Consider the following 18,128-nt stretch of genomic DNA (forward strand, 5'->3'; position numbering starts at 1 on the left):
TCTGGAGTAGGCTTTGCCATCTTCCTTGCTTGACACTCATTAAAAATCTGTGGCAGGATTTTTCTTGTACTGTGCCTGAGACCAGCAGGAGCTCCTGCCAGTCCTGGGTGTTTGGTGACCAAATGAATGGGTATTTCTTAGTTTAACCTCTGTGATCTGAGATCCTGTGTGTGAAAGGGGATGGCATTACTTTCCCTCTCAGGGGAGATGAGAAAATAGGGAAATCTTGTTGGACAGCATTCAGTGGAGAAGATAATAACTCTCCTCAGGGCAAGGCTTGAGCAGTGAGTGGTAAATAAATTGTGACTCCACAAATAAGCACTCCAGGTGAAACAAAATATTTAACATCTAATTAGCAATGTCCATCTTGATCTCTCTACAGGATGGGGTGAGTTGTCTCTGAGCATGCACATGGCAGTGTATAGGGTGGGAGAGCCCAGCAGCACTGGCTCCAGCCTGATGTTCCTGGGACCTGGGCACCCCATCTCTGCACCCCTTGGTGGTGGTCCCCAAGAGCCTCTTCCCCACATTGAGCCTGTGACGGGCTCCCTGGACACTGTGGTGGCTGAGAGACCATGGGGCAGATTCTCCAGGGATTCTGTGCCTCCTGGGAGTGTGCTGCTTTGGCAAATGTGGTGACAGGGTTGTGTCAAAGCAAATCCCTTCAGGTTCATGGTCTGTTTTGGTGTTTAATAAAACACTTAGTTTTGAAAATGCCATGGTATTCCACTTCAATAAAAATGTTTTGATAAGTTAAAAGCTGTTTCGTTTAAACAATTAATTCACTTTATTCATTTAGGCTTGTTCGCTTTTTAAAGCTGGGTAATTAATGCTGATATTACACTCAGCATTTAGCATATTTTTGTAGAATTTAGTATGCGATACCTCAGGAGATGGGAAATGCAGTAAGTTGGTACTCCTGACTTTAAAACCCAACATTTGTTTCCTTGGGTTGGTTCCTGTCTGAGCCTTCTCTGCAGAGCTCTGGCTGCTGGCTGGGCAATAGCTGGGGCAGTCAGGGGTGGAAATTCATCCACGTTTTCCAGAGGGGGCCTAGGAACACGGAGGCTGTGCTGAGCAGTGTCAGCAGAGCTTGGCTGCTGCGGGGCTGGTGCACTCCTTCCAACAACGTTGAAATACAATTAAAAATACCAAAATCAGCTGTTTCAGAAGCCACTCTGGTCTGAGCTTCTTCAAATATCCATTTCCGCAATCATGGCCGAGTGAGCAGAGGTGTCCCCCCAGGTCCCCATGTTCCCTGGAGCTGTGTCCCATGGCCTGGCTGCTGCTTCTCACAGCACAGATATTATTGAGCTGCAGAATGGCAGCCATGTCCCCCACCTCCCCTGGAGCCATCCTGTGTGCCCCTCCCAGCCCCTCACCATGGCACCAGTGCACATCCAGCTGCCTGCCAGTCTGAGGGCTCCTTCCACCTGGACTCCTTCAGCCTTTAATACATCCCATCCCAGATGCTGTGGCTTCAGATGGCAGCTGAGCGGTGTCCTGCCTGGCTCTTGTGTATGGCTGTGGGCAGCAGGCATGCATGGAGCGTGCATGCAGTGTGCATGAAGTGTGCATGGGGTGTGCATGGAATGCACATGGAGTGTGCGTGGAGTGTGCATGGGGTGTGCATGGAGTGTGCATGGAGTGTGCGTGGAGTGTGCATGGGGTGTGCATGGAATGTGCATGGAGTGTGCGTGGAGTGTGCATGGGGTGTGCATGGAATGTGCATGGAGTGTGCGTGGAGTGTGCATGAAGGGTGCATGGCTCATTGGCCTGCAGGGTGGGGGTTCAGGTAGTCCCCAGGAAGGCTCTGGCACTCTGCTGTGTAAATGTGAGACACAAAGTGTTGTGTCAGCAGAAGTGAGGGAGCTGAGGGCCTGGAAAGTGTCCGTGTTTCCCAGCTCCTGCTGGAGACTCCTCATGCTCCATTGGCACTGCTGCAGGGAACCCAGTGTTATTTTTATCTTTCTGAGGACTTGGCATTTTTGGTTGTTGTGTTCTCCCGACAGTGTGAGACACTTCTAAAATAAAGTGCTTTAAAAGTAAATAAAGGGTAATTATCCTGTTTTCCTCATCAATTTTTGAATCTCCTGGCATGCCTGGCTCAGCAGGATGGATCAGCTGTGCTCCATGGGAGCTGCACTGGAGCATCCTGCCGCGTGGTCATGGCACCGCACAGAGTACAGGGTCAGGAACTTAGGTCCTGGGTTAAAGAAGGGACAGACATCCAGGGACCTCCCTCCCTGCTCTGAAAGGTTGCCCATGTGCTGGAGTGATGGTGGAGGTGCAGCTGGTGTCCTGGGGAGGTGCAGTTGGTAGGTGCTCCTGATGTATCCTAGGTCTGAAATTCTCAGACAAAGATGAGATTCTCAAACAAAGCTTTATATCAAAACACTGTTGTCTTATAGGTTATAAAAAAATCAGCAAAGTGCAAGTAACAACTTGCAAATTATGTGGAGGACTACAAAGAGTTGAAGACAATAGAGCTGCTCAGCAAGCAGATGAACTGTCATGCCCAGTGTTGGCATCACTATCCTCAGCCTAGGGGTGCTCACATCCCTCCCCAAGCTCCTCAGTCCAGGTTGCTTCCAGGTGCCTCTGTTTGCCCTGGGTCTCTTACCTTCCAGCTCTGGGCCTTCCCCTGGGAGAAGTTTTCCTGGGTTACAGTCGGCCATGGTTCCCCCTGTGCTGGACAAACCACCTCGGTGTCCTGGTGCTGTCCCACCATCACCTTGACCTGCCCAGCAGTGGGTGCAGCCACCCCAGAGTCCTGGAGTGTCTCTGGGACATTGGAATGTGCTTGAGTAAAGGACTGTCTGATAGTTTGTGTAATCCCTTCCCTTTCCCTTCCCAGGAGAGCTGTGCTCGTGCATCAGAGCAATAAGCACTTGGAGGCAGCTGCTGTTTGATGGGCTTGTCACCATGTGTGCTGCATGTGGCAGTTTCCTGGTACTCTGTATACTCAGGACCCTAGATATTTTTACTGTGGTTGTGCCTAATGCTTCTTAGTGCAGAACCTGCCATCTGGGTCCTGCCCTGTGCCAGCAGGACTGTCCGTGCTGGGCCTGGGGAAGCAGACATGCCAGCATGTATTCTTGCTGTTTTTTCTAGCAGGTTAAGATTTGCACTCTTCCTCAGAAATTTTGCTGTGCTGATCTGGTAAATGGTTCATTGACCTGGCCTAGCAGGATGTGTCCCTGGCCATGGCAGGGGGCTTGGAGTAGGTGATCTTTAAGGTCCTTTCCAAACCAAACCATTCTATGGGTCTGCGAAAGCGATGAAGTTAATATACTGACAGGGTGGGCACTTTGTCCTGTGACAAAGCAGTGACTGCTCCATGATGACAGCCATTTGGCAGCAGAGATGGGGTACCTGACCTGGGCCCCAGTGCCAGCGCTGCTCTCTGCTGTGCTAGAACCCCAGACCCTGGCTGGCTGGTACCACCAGATGATGGTGGGAGCTCTCAGGGCCCGGCTGAGGTGTTGGGTCAGGAGAACACAGACCATAGTGAGCTCAGGCCTGGAAGACCCACTGCTGGTTCTGGTCACTGCCATGCAGGGCTCCTGTGTGGTGCTGCCATGGCTCTCATGTGGTGCTGCCAGGGCTCTCATGTGGTGCTGCCAGGGCTCCGTGGGCATGATGGTGGGAGGTCTGCTCGTCCTCCTGCCCTCAGCAGCCCCAGGTGTGGTGAAGGAGCCCAGCACTGAGAGGCAGAAGTGTCCCCTGCCCTGTGTGGGGACAGTGACCTTCCCTCACACCATGTCCCACCGTGCCCTCCTCTCTGCCATCCCTTGCTGTGTCCTCTGCCTCATGGGAGCTCTCATTGCCGTTCTGCTGTTCACACTGCAGCACTGTGGTCGCCTTATTTATTTCTGTAGAAAAGCAGCTCTTACTGCCTCAGACAGAGCTGGAGAGGGACTTGGTTGCTCAGATGGAAGGTCAGCCTGACCCGTGTTCCCAGCTCTGTCTCTATGGCTGCTTGCAGAGAGCCCCAGGGCTGGATGTGAGGCTGTGATCTGTTCCCAGTAGCCCCTTCCCAGCCAGCACGGCAGCAGCAGAAGGTGTGCAGCCCCCCAGCCCCCAGGCAGTGCCCACGCAACCCTTAGCTCAGCACAGCTGAGGGTTTATGAATCTCTAGAAATCTCTTTAATTAAAATAATTGTTATTGTTCACTTTAATTGTGCCAGCTTAGACCTCATTATGGGGAGAAAAGTTGCCTCCCAGAGTATGTGGCTGTGCACATGTATGGTTTGGGGCTGCGGGTGCAGGAGGGTGAGAGCAGGGACTGAGGCAGCTCATCAGCCACCAGCCCTGGCTGTGCTCCATTAATTACCAGGGATGTGACCTCCAGAGGACACTGACCACCTCTGGAGGACACTGACAACCTCCAGAGCACACTGACCACCTCTGCAGCAGCTTCAGGCACCATGGGAGGCACTGGAGTAAGCATCGTCTGGTGTCCTCTAGCTTTTCAAATTCCCAGAGGTTGGAGGGGGTGCAGCTGTATTGGTTGCAGTGCTGGAAGTGTGCCTCCCATGGGGATTAACCTGTTCATTCCCACAGCAGGCATTACAGACACCAGAGAGCCGAACCAGCTCCTTCTGGCAAAGCACCCAGGCAGGCTGGGCATCAGGAGCTGCTGTACCAGTGAGGGCTTCTGGCTGCCCATGGCAGGAGATGTTGCTCCTCACTGGTCTGAGAGGGCTTTGTGTCTAGTGGAGCACTTCAGCCATGCTGCCAGGGTGAGAGACCATGGTTCTGGCCCCTGCTTCTGGCCCACAGGGCCCCATGGAAACCTCTTGGTGAGGTTCTGTGATCAGACTGTTTGTGTTCTTAGGTATTTTGCTTCCAAATCAGCAAAACACTCCAGCGTTACAAACTGTTGACCTTTGTGAAATTGAAGCTCCTTGTGCTCTGCTTAGGTAGTTTTAGCAGCTCATATGCCATATATCACAGCATCTTCATTTATATGCACTTACTTTAGCATGGCTGCAGGATATCTTTGGTGACTGGTGCTGGCTATTTCCCCATCCTTCATACCCAGCAGGTGAATATCATCAGCTTCTGGATTTTTTTTTTCCCCACCACAGAACTGCATTTGCAAGGACCTTGAAAATCAAAACTGCTGGGGCCTGGAGGGACAGGAAAGGCAGTCAATATCTTCTGTCCTGACCTTAGTGATGACTGATTGTGTCTGAGACAGGCACCCTATTAGCAGCTGGCTCTGAGTAGCTGCTGGTGTGTGCACTGGGTCTCCCCGGCACACTGATTCTGTGTAGCACCCACCATCTGCACAGAATTGGATGCAGTGGAAATCGTTTGCTAATTAACTACTGTCTCCTGGATCCTGCTGCTTCCGTGTGTTATGCAATTCACAGCATGCAAATGACCCTGCGTGGCACTGGACACGTTGGGCAGATGCTACACTGAGCACCACAAAAACTATTGCTCCCAAAGAGGATGGGGGGAGTTGGTGGTGGTGGTAGTAAAAGAAAAATAAATCAGCAAGCTACACATTGGGTAAAAAAAAAATGCAATCTCAGCCAGGTGTACCTGGCATTTCATTCCTGTGTCCCTTGGATCGATTCCAAACAGAATTTTCAAATTCATTAGCTCTTCTTGTGACCTCAATTTGTTGCTAGAACCAAGGGGTTGGTCATTTATTTTCATTACCTGCAGCCAGTGCAGTATTTGGGGGGGCTGCCGCTCACCCCTTGCTGGGCCTGGCCTGGCAAAACCCTGCAGAGGTTCCTGATTTGTGTCTGCTTCCTTGGAAAGTCCTGAGCATTGAGTCTGAGAGAGCACGAGGGTTTGCTGGGGGGTACCTGCTCATTGGTACTGGAAGCTCTGCCTCACCGTGAGCTCTGCTAAAATCCCCAAACCCCACATCCACTGGTGGGTAACCTCCTCATAACCTGGTCATTCCAGTGATGTTTTAAGTTAACGTCTCCTCATGTCCTTGTTTTATCTTGCAACAGCACTTCCAGACTTGTCAGTGGTCCTTGCTGATTTGGTTTTAATCTTGTATAACTCAACAAATGAATTTGGTGGAATCTGAGCACATTACTTTAATCGCAGCTACAAATCTAAATTAGCAGTATTAAGTTAGCAAATCTAAATGAGCCTGGTGTCCCCAGCCAAGACTCTCTGGGGAACCTGGCAGTCATGCTGTGGGTGCCCTGAGCTGCTGAGTCCATTGGAATCTGGTACGTGCCACATCTAGGTTAGAAAGGTCCCACGTGGACAGGATGGGTGCCAGTGGGTGCTGTATCCCCAGTGGTGGCCAGACCAGAGCCATCAGCAATTGGTTTGCTCTGATGTGTGTCCTCTTCCACTGCCCTCCACTACCATATTCCTCCAGGTGTGTTTCACTTGGAGGACCACCCTGACCTGCAGTGCTGGCATGGGCTGTATGAAATGGAATCCCCAAAAGATATTTGAGTGCTCAGCACCATGGCAGTGACCAGCTGTGCCCTCTGCATCGTGCTCCTTGGAGATCCCTTTCCTTCAGTTCCAACAGAGATTTAAGAGTTGGAATTGGCAGTCGTGAAAACCTACAGCCCCCAGTGTCAGGAGAAAAAATAAATGGATAGTGCTGAAGGCCAAGCTTAGAGGTTGGTATTTTCACTCATCTCTTTCGTGACTTTGTGTTGGCTCCTCTTAGTTTGCATGGCACTGTGGATGGATTGTGGGCGGACTGGACAATGGGAGCAGTAATTACTGTGCTGATGTTACATGTCTTTAAATATCCATGACGATGCAGGACTCCTGCGTATGGCTAGCTGTAAAACTTGATTTTAGATGAGCTTCATTAGGACGTTTCTTAGGTGGCAGTGTGTCTGAGTAATCTAAATGTGCATAATTCCATCAATCCCAAAGGAGCCAAGTGCTTCATTTCTGACGCAGTGTCCTGCTGAGGACTGTTGCTTACCACTTCACAAGTCCCCTCTCAGACACCTCCTCGGGCTCCTCTGCAGATGCTGCTCCCTCCCACCTGCCTTCCCCAGCTCTCACCAGGGAGGGGGGAGGCCAACACCGAGCCTGGAGCCCCAGCCCTCCCGGATCTTTCAGCATAGTCACTGATGGATGGTTTCATTTAGCTGGTGTGGGCACTGTTGTTATCATCCGTGTTTCCATACTCTGTGAGGACCCTGGGTCGGGCAATGCTAGAGATAAAGCTAATTGAACTGTCAGGCTTTCTGGGAGAAGAGTGCAGTGCTGCTGGTTGTGGCAGCCAGGAAAACAGTGATGATCTAAAATTAGCCCATGTTCCATTTTTATTTAGATCCCTGTAGTTGTGGGGGCTTTTTTTTTTTTTTCCTTTTTCTTTTTTTTTCGGTTTGTTTTATTCCATTTTTGGGTTTTGAATGACATCAAATAAGGTCCTTCTGAGTTTATTCTGAAAATAGCATTAGGAGTTTAAATGTTGGGTGGAGATGGCTATAAAGCCATTGAATTGCCGTGATTTAGATGCCACTAAGAGTTACAGCTGAGCAAGTGAAGCACAGATGAAACATCCCTCATGTTCAACACATAAATGACATTATGGCAAAGTGTCTCCAGACTGTGAGGGCAGGAGCATCTCTGGGGAGGCCAAGAGCCTGGGGCCAGGGAGCACTGCCCAGTGGGGCTGAGCTCGGCCCTAAAAAGCACTGCTGACACCACATATGGGGCCACCAGCTGCTAACAGATTGCATTATGTATGTGTCTGGGCGTGTATGCAAACATACATGTTCTTCTGGGGTGTAGTGTAGAAGCTCTTATGTTGGGATGCAGAGAATGATAAGGACACCAGGTAGCGAGATGAAACTCCATTATGTGAACCTTACTTTCATGATTTGCCACAGACAGATTGTCTTTGCTTTTTTATTACATGACTCCGTTATCTTGCAGAGACTAACAGCCATTTGCTCTCCCTTGCAGGCTCTTGAACCTGATCTACAATGGAAAAACTGCTTTTGTTTCTGCTGTTCATTGGCATAGCTGTGAGAGCTCAGATCTGCCCGAAGCGCTGTGTCTGTCAGATTTTGTCTCCGAACCTTGCCACCCTTTGTGCCAAGAAAGGGCTCTTGTTTGTTCCTCCCAACATTGACAGGAGGACCGTGGAGCTACGGCTAGCAGACAACTTTGTTACAAACATTAAAAGGAAAGACTTTGCCAACATGACCAGCCTGGTGGACCTGACACTGTCCAGGAATACAATCAGTTTTATTACACCTCACGCGTTTGCTGACTTGCGCAATTTGCGGGCTTTGCATTTGAACAGCAACCGATTGACTAAGATCACCAATGACATGTTCAGTGGACTCTCCAATCTTCACCACTTGATACTTAACAACAACCAGCTGACTTTAATTTCTTCCACAGCTTTCGATGATGTTTTAGCTCTTGAGGAATTGGATTTATCTTACAACAATCTGGAGACCATCCCCTGGGATGCGGTGGAGAAGATGGTTAGTTTGCACACACTCAGTCTGGACCACAACATGATTGACCATATCCCTAAGGGGACCTTCTCCCACCTCCACAAGATGACCAGGTTGGACGTCACGTCTAACAAACTGCAGAAGCTACCGCCTGATCCTCTCTTCCAGCGAGCTCAGGTACTGGCAACCTCAGGAATTATCAGCCCCTCGACTTTTGCGTTGAGCTTTGGTGGGAACCCTTTGCATTGCAACTGTGAGCTTTTGTGGCTGAGGCGTCTTTCGAGGGAAGACGACCTGGAGACCTGTGCTTCTCCCACACTCTTGTCTGGCCGGTACTTCTGGTCGATCCCTGAGGAGGAGTTCCTGTGTGAGCCTCCTCTCATCACCCGGCACACCCACGAGCTCCGGGTGCTGGAGGGCCAGCGGGCAGCCCTGCGGTGTAAGGCCCGGGGGGACCCCGAACCAGCAATTCATTGGATCTCACCTGAGGGCAAACTGATCTCAAACGCAACGAGGTCCATGGTATATGACAACGGGACGCTCGACATCCTTATAACAACGGTGAAGGACACGGGCTCCTTCACCTGCATTGCTTCCAATCCAGCCGGGGAGGCCACGCAGACAGTGGACCTGCACATCATCAAACTGCCCCACTTGCTGAACAGCACCAATCACATTCACGAGCCCGACCCCGGCTCCTCGGATATCTCCACTTCCACCAAGTCGGGCTCCAATGCAAGCAGTAGCAATGGGGATACTAAAGTCAGCCAGGATAAGAAGGTGGTCGTTGCAGAAGCAACATCCTCTACGGCTCTGCTGAAATTCAATTTTCAGAGGAATATACCAGGGATACGTATGTTCCAAATCCAGTACAATGGTACTTACGATGACTCCCTTGTTTACAGGTAAGGCAGCCCCAGTCCCTCCCTACCAGGGCCCTGACACACTGCTTGGTGCCGACCTGCTTCTCCCTGCTCCAGGCACCTTCTGGCTCTGGGCATCCCCCAGCTCCAGGCAGGTCCCTCTGCTGGAGCCCACCAAGCAGAGCCCTGCCCATGGCAGCAGATGGTGGAAGCCTTGGGAACGATTTGTGCAGTTTTCTCCTTGGAAATGGGGAAATCACTTGAAATGGTGTTGTTTTTAGGTAATCCAAATGGACCTCTAATCCTCTGAATTTGTCTGATTGGCAGAAAGGTTTTAAAGTTTAGATGAGTGAAATGGGTTTGATTGCTCTCAGCTCTATGAAAACAGAGAGAGACAGGTGTCTGTAAAGGTATTCCTGGTACCGTGTCTGGCAGTGTCTGTGCAGCTGTGCTGATGGAGTGCAGAGGCACTGCACTGCTGGCTGCAGCACTCACACCCTCCTAAACTCTCTTTGCTGGGGAATTTCTTGTGCTTTTTTGAGGTGGTCACTCTCATGGGGAGGTCTGCCATGCTGAGCTGTGTCAGGGGGCTTGGTGGTGACTGCTGCAGGCAGCAGTGCTGTGGGAGCAGTGAGTGGTGCTGTGGGGATGGCAGCAGGAGTGGAGGAGCCAAGTCCTCCAGGTGGTCACCACGTCCAGGTGCTGCAGCATGGTGGGGAGGTGGCTGCCTGACTGCCGAGTTCATTCACGCTGGTTTCCTTCTCCCCTAGAATGATACCTCCCACAAGCAAAACCTTCCTGGTCAACAACCTGGCGGCTGGGACTGCGTACGACCTGTGTGTCCTGGCCATCTATGACGATGGGATCACCTCGCTTACGGCCACCCGGGTGGTGGGCTGCACGCAGTTCACCACCGAGCAGGATTACGTGCGCTGCCACTTCATGCAGTCCCAGTTCCTGGGTGGGACCATGATTATCATCATCGGTGGGATCATCGTGGCCTCCGTGCTCGTGTTCATCATCATCCTCATGATCCGCTACAAGGTGTGCAACAACAACGGGCAGCAGAAGGCCACCAAGGTCAGCAACGTGTACTCTCAGACGAACGGGGCTCAGATCCAGGGCTGCAGCGGGGTGCTGTCGCAGTCCATGTCCAAGCAGGCCGTCGGGCACGAAGAGGGCGTCCAGTGCTGCAAGGCTGCCAGCGACGGTGCCGCCCTCTCGCCGGAGAGCGGCCCCAGCCAGGACTCGGCCACCACTACCTCCGCTTTGCCTCCCACCTGGACTTCCAGCACTTCTGCCCCCCAGAAGCAGAAGCGAAAGCCGGGGCCAAAGCCAAGCAGCGAGCCGCAGAGCGACGCTGCCAGCAGCACAGAGTCCCAGAACACTAACAGAAATAACTCCACTGCCCTGCAGTTAGCTAGCCGTCCCCCCGACTCTGTCCGAGGGGCCCCCACCTACAAAAGAGCACAATCCAAGCCAAGTAAGTTCCTCACGCTGCCGGCTGACGCCTCCCGAGCCAAGCGCAGGCTCTCGCTGGGCGGGGAGCTGATGGAGCCCCGCTGCCCCGGCAGCGCCCGCGGACTGCGGTCCAAACGGAGCCTGTCCATGAACGGGATGCTAGTGCAGTCAGACCGCTCTGATGTGGAGAGTGGAAAAGCAACTTTCTCCAGTTCTGAGTGGATATTGGAAAGCACTGTGTGACCTACTTTTTTTATTTATTTATTTATTTTGCTTTTGGTTTTCTTTTTAAAAAAAATTTAGTTTTTATTTTAATGAAAAGCAAAACACCAAACGTTGTGTGAAGCTCCCTGTCCCAGGGAACTGGATTTGGAAGTCCACCGTTGTCTCGCTGATTAATGGCTTATTGATGCGGGGTTCTGGGGTGTGACACCCAGTGCACACAGGGTTTTATTTCATTTTCGTTTGATTTTATTTAATATCAAAACAGAAGGCAACATTCAGAGATTGGGAAAAACGTAAAAGAAAAAAGAGGAAAAAAACAAGATTAAGGAGTGAAAAAAAGCATGAAACAGCACCAGTGCCTTCCCTACTCTAGGACTGGCTTTCTGGTTCTGCAGTCGCAGAAAACAAAAGAGTTTTCACAGAAAAAGCCTTTTATAAAGGAAATGAAATTTCCTGCAAGCTAACAAATAACCACTTCTGGATCAATCAGTAAAATGATATTTTTTAAAATGGTCAGCCTGTATATTTCTTTTCCGTGACAATGGTGTTGCCTTTGTTTTTAGGCAGATGCTGTACAGAAACAACAACGCTGTGTTGTTATGTTGTGTAAAATAAAATATTCACTCCGTACACCAGCCAGCCTTCCGGTAACTGCCCGGAGAGGAGTTGGGCCTGGGGCCCGCGGGCACTGCTCTCTTGGTGGGACCAGGAGGAGGAAAAGGAGGAGAAAGGAAAAGGAGAAGGAGGGGAAGGAGGAGAAGGGTGCTGGGGCGAGGGTTCTCCCTTCTCCTGCAGGGTCTGGCTCACCAGAGCTGGCAGCAGTACCAGCAGCCAGGCTCCCCCGATGGGTCTCCCCGAGAGGGTCCCCAGCCCACCACCCTTGAGTACCTGCTCACAGGGCACCCCCTGGGCCAGACCCCGGGTGCCACCGCAGTCGTTTGCCTAGTGCCAACGCTGGGAAAAACACCTCTGTTCAGCAGCAGCACTGCCTCAGGCTCCCAGGCCACGCCAGGCTCAGTTTGCTGCTCCCCCCGTGTTCTGAGCTGCCTCCCGTGTGTCCTGTCAGATGCACAGAGGTGTGCAAGGGGACAGGGGAGCAGAAGCTGCTCAGAGACTCGTACTGATGGTTGATCAGGGATGCTGCTGGTCATCTCCTTCTTCCCTGTCTGTCTGGGGCATCTTTCCTGTAAACTCTGTGGTTTGTTTCCGTTCTCTTTGATCCCCGTTCAGGGGCCTGGAAGATGGTCTCATTTTACCTGCTGTTTGCAGTGCCTGTAGGATACTTTCAGGCTGCTACATAAGGATGCAAACATACAGTGACAGGTGATAGAAACTGGAAACGCTGTGTTGTGAGGATGGTAGATGTGCTTCTGCTGCTCTGCTCATCTTAAAGGAAAGGCTATGATTAATATTAATTAGACTGGTACGGTCATCATGTTTAAAACAAAGATGACTTTAACTCTGCAACAGCAGTGCATTCTCAGATGCCAAACAAAAGCTTTCTCATGGGCTTTGTGGCCAGTAGAGTGACAGAATAGTTAAATTTCACCCCTTGTGTGCTTGTTCTTGAGGGACATGTAACCCAAGCAGGTGCCTGAAGACACCCCGGCTCTCACCAGGGTAGCAGGTGAGCAGTGGTGGCAGGGAAGGTCTCGTGGCAGAGAATGTTTTGTGGCAGGGAATGTTTTGTGGCAGGGAAAGTCTTCCTGCAGCCCCAGGTTTCTGCCCTTGCTGCCCCACAGCTCGGGGCTGTTGCCAGCACCGGGTGAGCCCGGTTGCTCTCAGCCATCGTGGGCTGCTCTCCGTGCAGTTTTCCTGCCTCTCCTAGAAAAACGGGTGTTGAAAGTCTGGGTGGGGGTGGTGCAAAGGACATAAAAAGAGGAGGCTGTTTCTTTTTTAGAAAGCCCTTTTCCTTCCCTTGGGAAGCACAGAGACCAAAAAGGAAACAAAGCCTCAAAATTAGAATATTGCCTTCCTGCTGGAAAAGTTTAAAAGAAGCAAATGTCTCCTTAGATTTCTCTGGCAGTCCATGTTCTTCTCGAGGGGATATAAGCACAGAAACCAGCTATTAAAACTGCACTGTCAGAGACCGTGGTGTATTTGTCCAAGTTCTGGTAGTCTGACAACCAAGGCATTGTCAAGCACAGGAAAACCGAGTCCTGCACCCCAATGCGGAGCTGCTCTCTGCAGACAGCACCTTCACTTTGGGCAGGGAGAGAGCTTTGGAAGTTTTCTGATGAGGAGTTTGTTTTAACCGTGCATTTTAAAAATATCAAATGAAAATGCTTTATATGTTGTCTAAAATTGGATGTGAATGTGTCTAATGTTTTGTGAAAGTGCTAAAATACTAATAATTTCTTGGGGTTGAGGGAAGTTTGTTTTTATATTTTTAATTTTTTACTCAGAGGAATCATTTTCTAAACACTGAAGCTGAGTGTTTTGTCCACAGTGCATCTTTATAAGCAGCTTAGGAGGATCATATGTCCCTGTGTTTAATTCTCTGCTAATAGTGCAGGAATGGTTAGGGCAGAATAGCTGAGGGTCCACCTGGTGCAGCCTCCTCTTCTGGGCAGAGAGGGGTGTCCCGTGGGAGCGTGCTGGGCATGAAATCCGCTGTTTCCACTGGAGTGACTGCAGCGGAACAGTTCATTTCATTTCATTTCATTCAGGCTCAATTCACTCCAGGTGGGGAAAGCCTTATGAAGGAGGAATTTCCCCATCCTTTCTGTCCTGCAAAACCAGAGATTGCCAGTGGTTCGAGGCCCAAAGGGCTGTGATGCTCCCTGGCTGGGGTAACGTGGGTACCTCTGTCTTCAGGGTGCAGCACTGCAGAATGTTCTAATGCTTCAGAAATGAGAGAGAGTTCAATAAACTCCACAGTGTTCCCCGTGGTGGGTGATGAGTGCTGGCAGGCAGGGCAGCCCTGAGGTGCTGGGGGGCATGTCTGTGGCTAGGTGGGAGCTGCAGACAGGATCTGGCACAGGCTGGAACCAGCAGGAGCCAACCTGGCCCTCGGCATCACCCAGCCCATGGGTCTGCTCCTGGTGGTGCTCCTGAAAATAGATTGAGATTGACCCAGGTTTTAGCCATGAGATGGTGTCTTTTTTTCGCAAGCACCAGAGGAGGAGGAATTACTTGAGAAATTTGTTTACTCTTGTTAAAATTGCTGGCACATGCTTCCTTTGACACCTTTTCCTAATCCTTTTCTCACGTGTTGTGTTAAAGAGGGCTGGAACAAATGCTGTTTGGATGGAGAAGCAGGGCTTTGTTGGGTGAACAGTTTGCTGTGTTAGTTGTTTTCTGTGCTGCCTTTCTGCTTATGTTCTGGGCATGTTCTTTACAGTGAATATATGGTACTGCTCCGCTCTGGGTGCCAATGTAGCTTTATTTCTGCCAGCGTGTTCCGGGGAGTGTGGCAGCCTGCCCCATGTGCCCTGGGCAGCCCTTCAGTGACCCTGAGTGCCCTGGAAAGTGACAGACAGATCCCATGCCTGGGACACCAGCACATGCTGCTTGGGCTGGGAAGGGCCCACAGCCCCCACTGCCACCTCACCAGGGTTGGCTGCTGCCAGGGCACGTTGCCCATCCCTGGGGTCCTGCTGAGGTGATGCCACCAGGCTGGCTTGTCCCCAGTGGTGGCAAAGCTGTTGGAAGCTTGAGACTTGTCCAGCAGCACAGGGATGCTCCTGCCTGCTCAGGGACCACGAGAGCCCAGCGGGTCACTGCCTGGGGGCTGCATGTCATGTTCTGTTGTAACTCACCTGGGACCTGAGTGCTGTCGCTGGCATGGAGCTGGTGGGGTGACCATGAGCTGTGACAGCCAACACCCTGCTGCAGCCAGCACTCGCTGCCTGTGTGCCCCCGAGAAGGTGCAGGGTAGCCCTTCCATACCCCAGGCCACAGCAGGCACCCTGCACAGGGTGGGAGTGTTTCTTACACCAGTAGTTGAGTCAACCAGCAGGATGGTCACAGCTGCTGCCACCTCTCTTCCTGTTAGTTTTGAGGGTCTGGAGTCTCAGAGGGACCACTGGTGGAGCAGCAGTATCTGTCAGCCTTGAAAGAACATTTACTGTCCTGTTCTAGGGTGCTGCTTGCAACCAGGGGCATGAGTTAATGCTCTCCCCAAGCAGCAATAACAGGCACCACAAAATCACACAGTGCCTTCCCCTGGTAATTTAGTGGTTATAATGTTTAAAGTTCTGGTTTAAAAGAAGCAAACCATGGCAAAGTCAGTATGGTCCCACCCCCAGGAGACCTGTATTCCCTCCTTTTCCTTTATAACTGTGTTTCTGCCTTCCTTTCTGTGTCAGGGTGTCTGACCCGGAGCCCGTGTTGCAGGCAGGGGAATCATGAGGCATTGCATGACAGATTAAATCAACTGCAAATGAGAAAGCAAGTGCCCTGTTCTGACTCTTTCCTGTTGGAGTGTGGCTGGGGTCTTGCTTTCACAACAGTACAGACAGCCATGAAACAAAAGTCTTGGTGGGGCTGAAGTGCTATGGGTTATAGCACCTGCACCCTGGCATCAGTGATGCAAGACCAACAAATGGAAGTCCTGCTCTTGCTGGCTGTAGACTTGTAATGCAATTGATTTATTCACAAGAGCCAGGCATGAAATGAAGGCTGCTGCTGTAGGAAGAAGGAAGCTTAGCTTGCAAGGAAGGAAACTAAAAAGGGAGAAAAGCAAACGTGGCACATTGCTGGCTGCAGAGAGACCCCACGTCAGGAGCTTTGTCTGAAAAGGAACAGAATAAGCTCTGCTGGTTTTGTTGTTCTGGAACAAGCTGTGTCACCTCTGGTCATTTCAAGCACGACACTTTAGAAAGCATTTCTCTTACAAATCTGGAAGTTGGGACCAAGGTGGTGGGTGTACTTAGCCTGGTGCTGAGCTGGTTTCTTTCTGGGCTGCCAGTTGGGTGTGTAAGTGCCAGATGCTTCTGCAGGGGCACCCACCCTGTTTTGTGTGCCAGCCGTGCAGGCTTCTCTGCAGGGAGGAGAGTTTTCTCTGGGAGAGGGAAAGGAGGAAAAGCAGTAAGGGCTGTGGTGTTCTGTAAGCCTCGTGGTGTTCCTGGCAGGGTCTGGTGGAGGGTACCTGCCCGCCCTGTCACTCTGCTGGACCAGCAGACCTGAGCCTCAGCTGCACGCCATGGGTCTGCTGCAACCTGCAGCAAACACAGATGAATTTAAATACAGTCTCTAGTTTGTGTTTACATACTGCAGCTGCAGCTTTGTGTTCCTTAAGGTAAGTGAAGCCGTGCTGGGGTGGCAAGGAGAGAGGCTGAGCTCCCGCGGTGTGGTGTGATCCCCAGCAAGACTGGGCTCCTCCTGGGGCAAAAGAGCTGCCCCATGGGCTGTCTGCTGCCCCGTGGGTCCCGCTGGAGCTGAGGGAAGTCAGTGGAACATCCACACATTCTCTCTGAAGTGACTTCTTGTGTATGCAAACCTCATGGAGGCGAGGTCTGGACTCGTGCCCACTCACTGCTCTGCTCTGGCACTTTCAGTCTTGTGTGGACTTCTTGAACGGTGCCAGGAGTTGAGATCCCTGCCCTGGAAAAAGGCTTGGCCTCAGTGAGGCACATCGAGAAACTGGAAATGTCTCTTGAATCTGCAACAATGAGCTTTACTGGTTACTTTCTGGTTTTTCAGGAGCTTTTGGTTAGTTTGGTTTTCCCTTCAGCAGCAGCCCCAGGTACCAGTGCCTCCAGCTGGGGCTGAAGCTGGCTTGTGGGGCTGGCTGGGCACGGGTGGCTCTGAGGCATCTCCCAGGGCTGTGGGTGCCTCCTTGGTGCCTCCTCGGGCTGGGACCCCCGAGCACCTCCCTGAGCTGCTGCCCTGGCTGTGGATCCTACTCCTTCCCCCCTCACTGTCTCTGTTTGTCTCTTTGCACAGAAGCTGGGGCTGATCCACAGGACGCCTGCCCTTCTCCACTCCCTGAAAGCATTGCCACCGATGTTCTTACCCGGCAGAAAACAGTACAGTTTCAACTCGCCGAAGATTAATGTGTCTGCTCACCCCAGTGAAACCTTTACTTGAAGCTGCCACCGAAGGCAAGAGGCCGTTGAGGTTGGCTGCATCGGATAAACTTTCTTCCCCCTTCCCAGACTGCCCATCTCCCATCTGCCACATTTAGTCTGAATACCTTTTTTTCTGGTGTCCAAGGTTTTTATAAAACTAAACATTATGAAAAATCTGGTGGCAACAGCTGCAGTCCCAAGTCATGTTAAATGTCGCCAGTGGTGAGGTCACAGACTGTAAACATGGTAGCTTATATCACCTGAACAAATAAATGTTTTACTATGACACTGTGGGCATGTTGGTTGATCCGGAGGGGTGTTCCTGGTGGCTGTGTGGTGCTGGTTCTTCATGGAAGGGCCCCGTGTGCCTGGCAGTGTGGAGTGGGGTCAGGCCTGGCGCTGCCACAGGTGACGGTGTGGCTGCCATGGGCCATGCCTGGCCAGGCCAACCAGGCACTTCTGTGGCAGGAGAGCTGCCTGGCTTTGCGCCCTGGTGCTGGGCTAGGGTGTGGGTCTGGGGAGGGAACCCATCTGCCCTGCCTGCTCTGGGAAGGCCCTCGTTTTCCATGACGGGTTCAACCAGGGCTGCCAGCCCCACAGAAATCCCCTCCCCTGGGCCAGCAGTGCCAGGGGACAGGCAGAGCACCCAGCACCGTGTGTCACAGTGCCATGGGACCAGGGGACAGGCAGAGTACCCAGCACCATGTGCCACAGTGCCAGGGGACAGGCAGAGCACGTGGCACCATGTGCCAGCAGAGTCATGGGCCACTTGCTGTTGTGCAGCATCCCCCGCAGGGCTGAGCCTGGGTTTTGGGGCTGCTCCCCTCCCACTGCAGGAGCCTCGTGGCCTCACTGCCAGCCCAGCGTGACAGTGGGTCCCCCCATCATCCCCTGCTTTGCAAACAAGACCAAGGAGGGGGTTTGTTTTCTTCTTTGCTTCATCCCATATGGCTTACAGATCTAATTATAGCGTCTGTGAACACCACAGTGAATCAACCAGCTTTAACATAACTTCTGAGGAGCAGATTACAGCTGGTATAAATATTTATAGGGACTGGCTTCACTCTGGCTAGGGGAAGGGCAGGAGATGGCACTGCCTGGACGTGGCTCCAACAGCCTGGCTGCTCCCCATGGCA

General features: G+C 51.7%; 1 protein-coding gene across 3 annotated transcripts in view; it reads left to right on the plus strand.

Moving 5' to 3' along the window:
- LRFN5 (leucine rich repeat and fibronectin type III domain containing 5) overlaps window positions 1-17,278 on the plus strand; it is a 39,617-nt gene extending 22,339 nt beyond the window's left edge. For 2 of the 3 annotated variants that reach the window (XM_071745073.1, XM_071745071.1), the window contains exons 2-3: window positions 7,927-9,334; window positions 10,063-11,608. In XM_071745073.1, the coding sequence (XP_071601174.1) occupies window positions 7,947-9,334; window positions 10,063-10,996 (2,322 nt within the window). In that variant the 5' untranslated portion in view covers window positions 7,927-7,946 and the 3' untranslated portion in view covers window positions 10,997-11,608. Of the gene's footprint in view, window positions 1-7,926; window positions 9,335-10,062; window positions 11,609-16,867 lie in introns of those variants that run through there. The other variant, XM_071745074.1, reaches the window with a different exon arrangement.
- The last annotated feature ends 850 nt before the right edge of the window (window positions 17,279-18,128 follow it).

The sequence above is a fragment of the Heliangelus exortis genome, chromosome 5 (assembly GCF_036169615.1).
Source record: "Heliangelus exortis chromosome 5, bHelExo1.hap1, whole genome shotgun sequence".
In the NCBI taxonomy this organism is placed as follows: Eukaryota; Metazoa; Chordata; class Aves; order Apodiformes; family Trochilidae; genus Heliangelus; species Heliangelus exortis.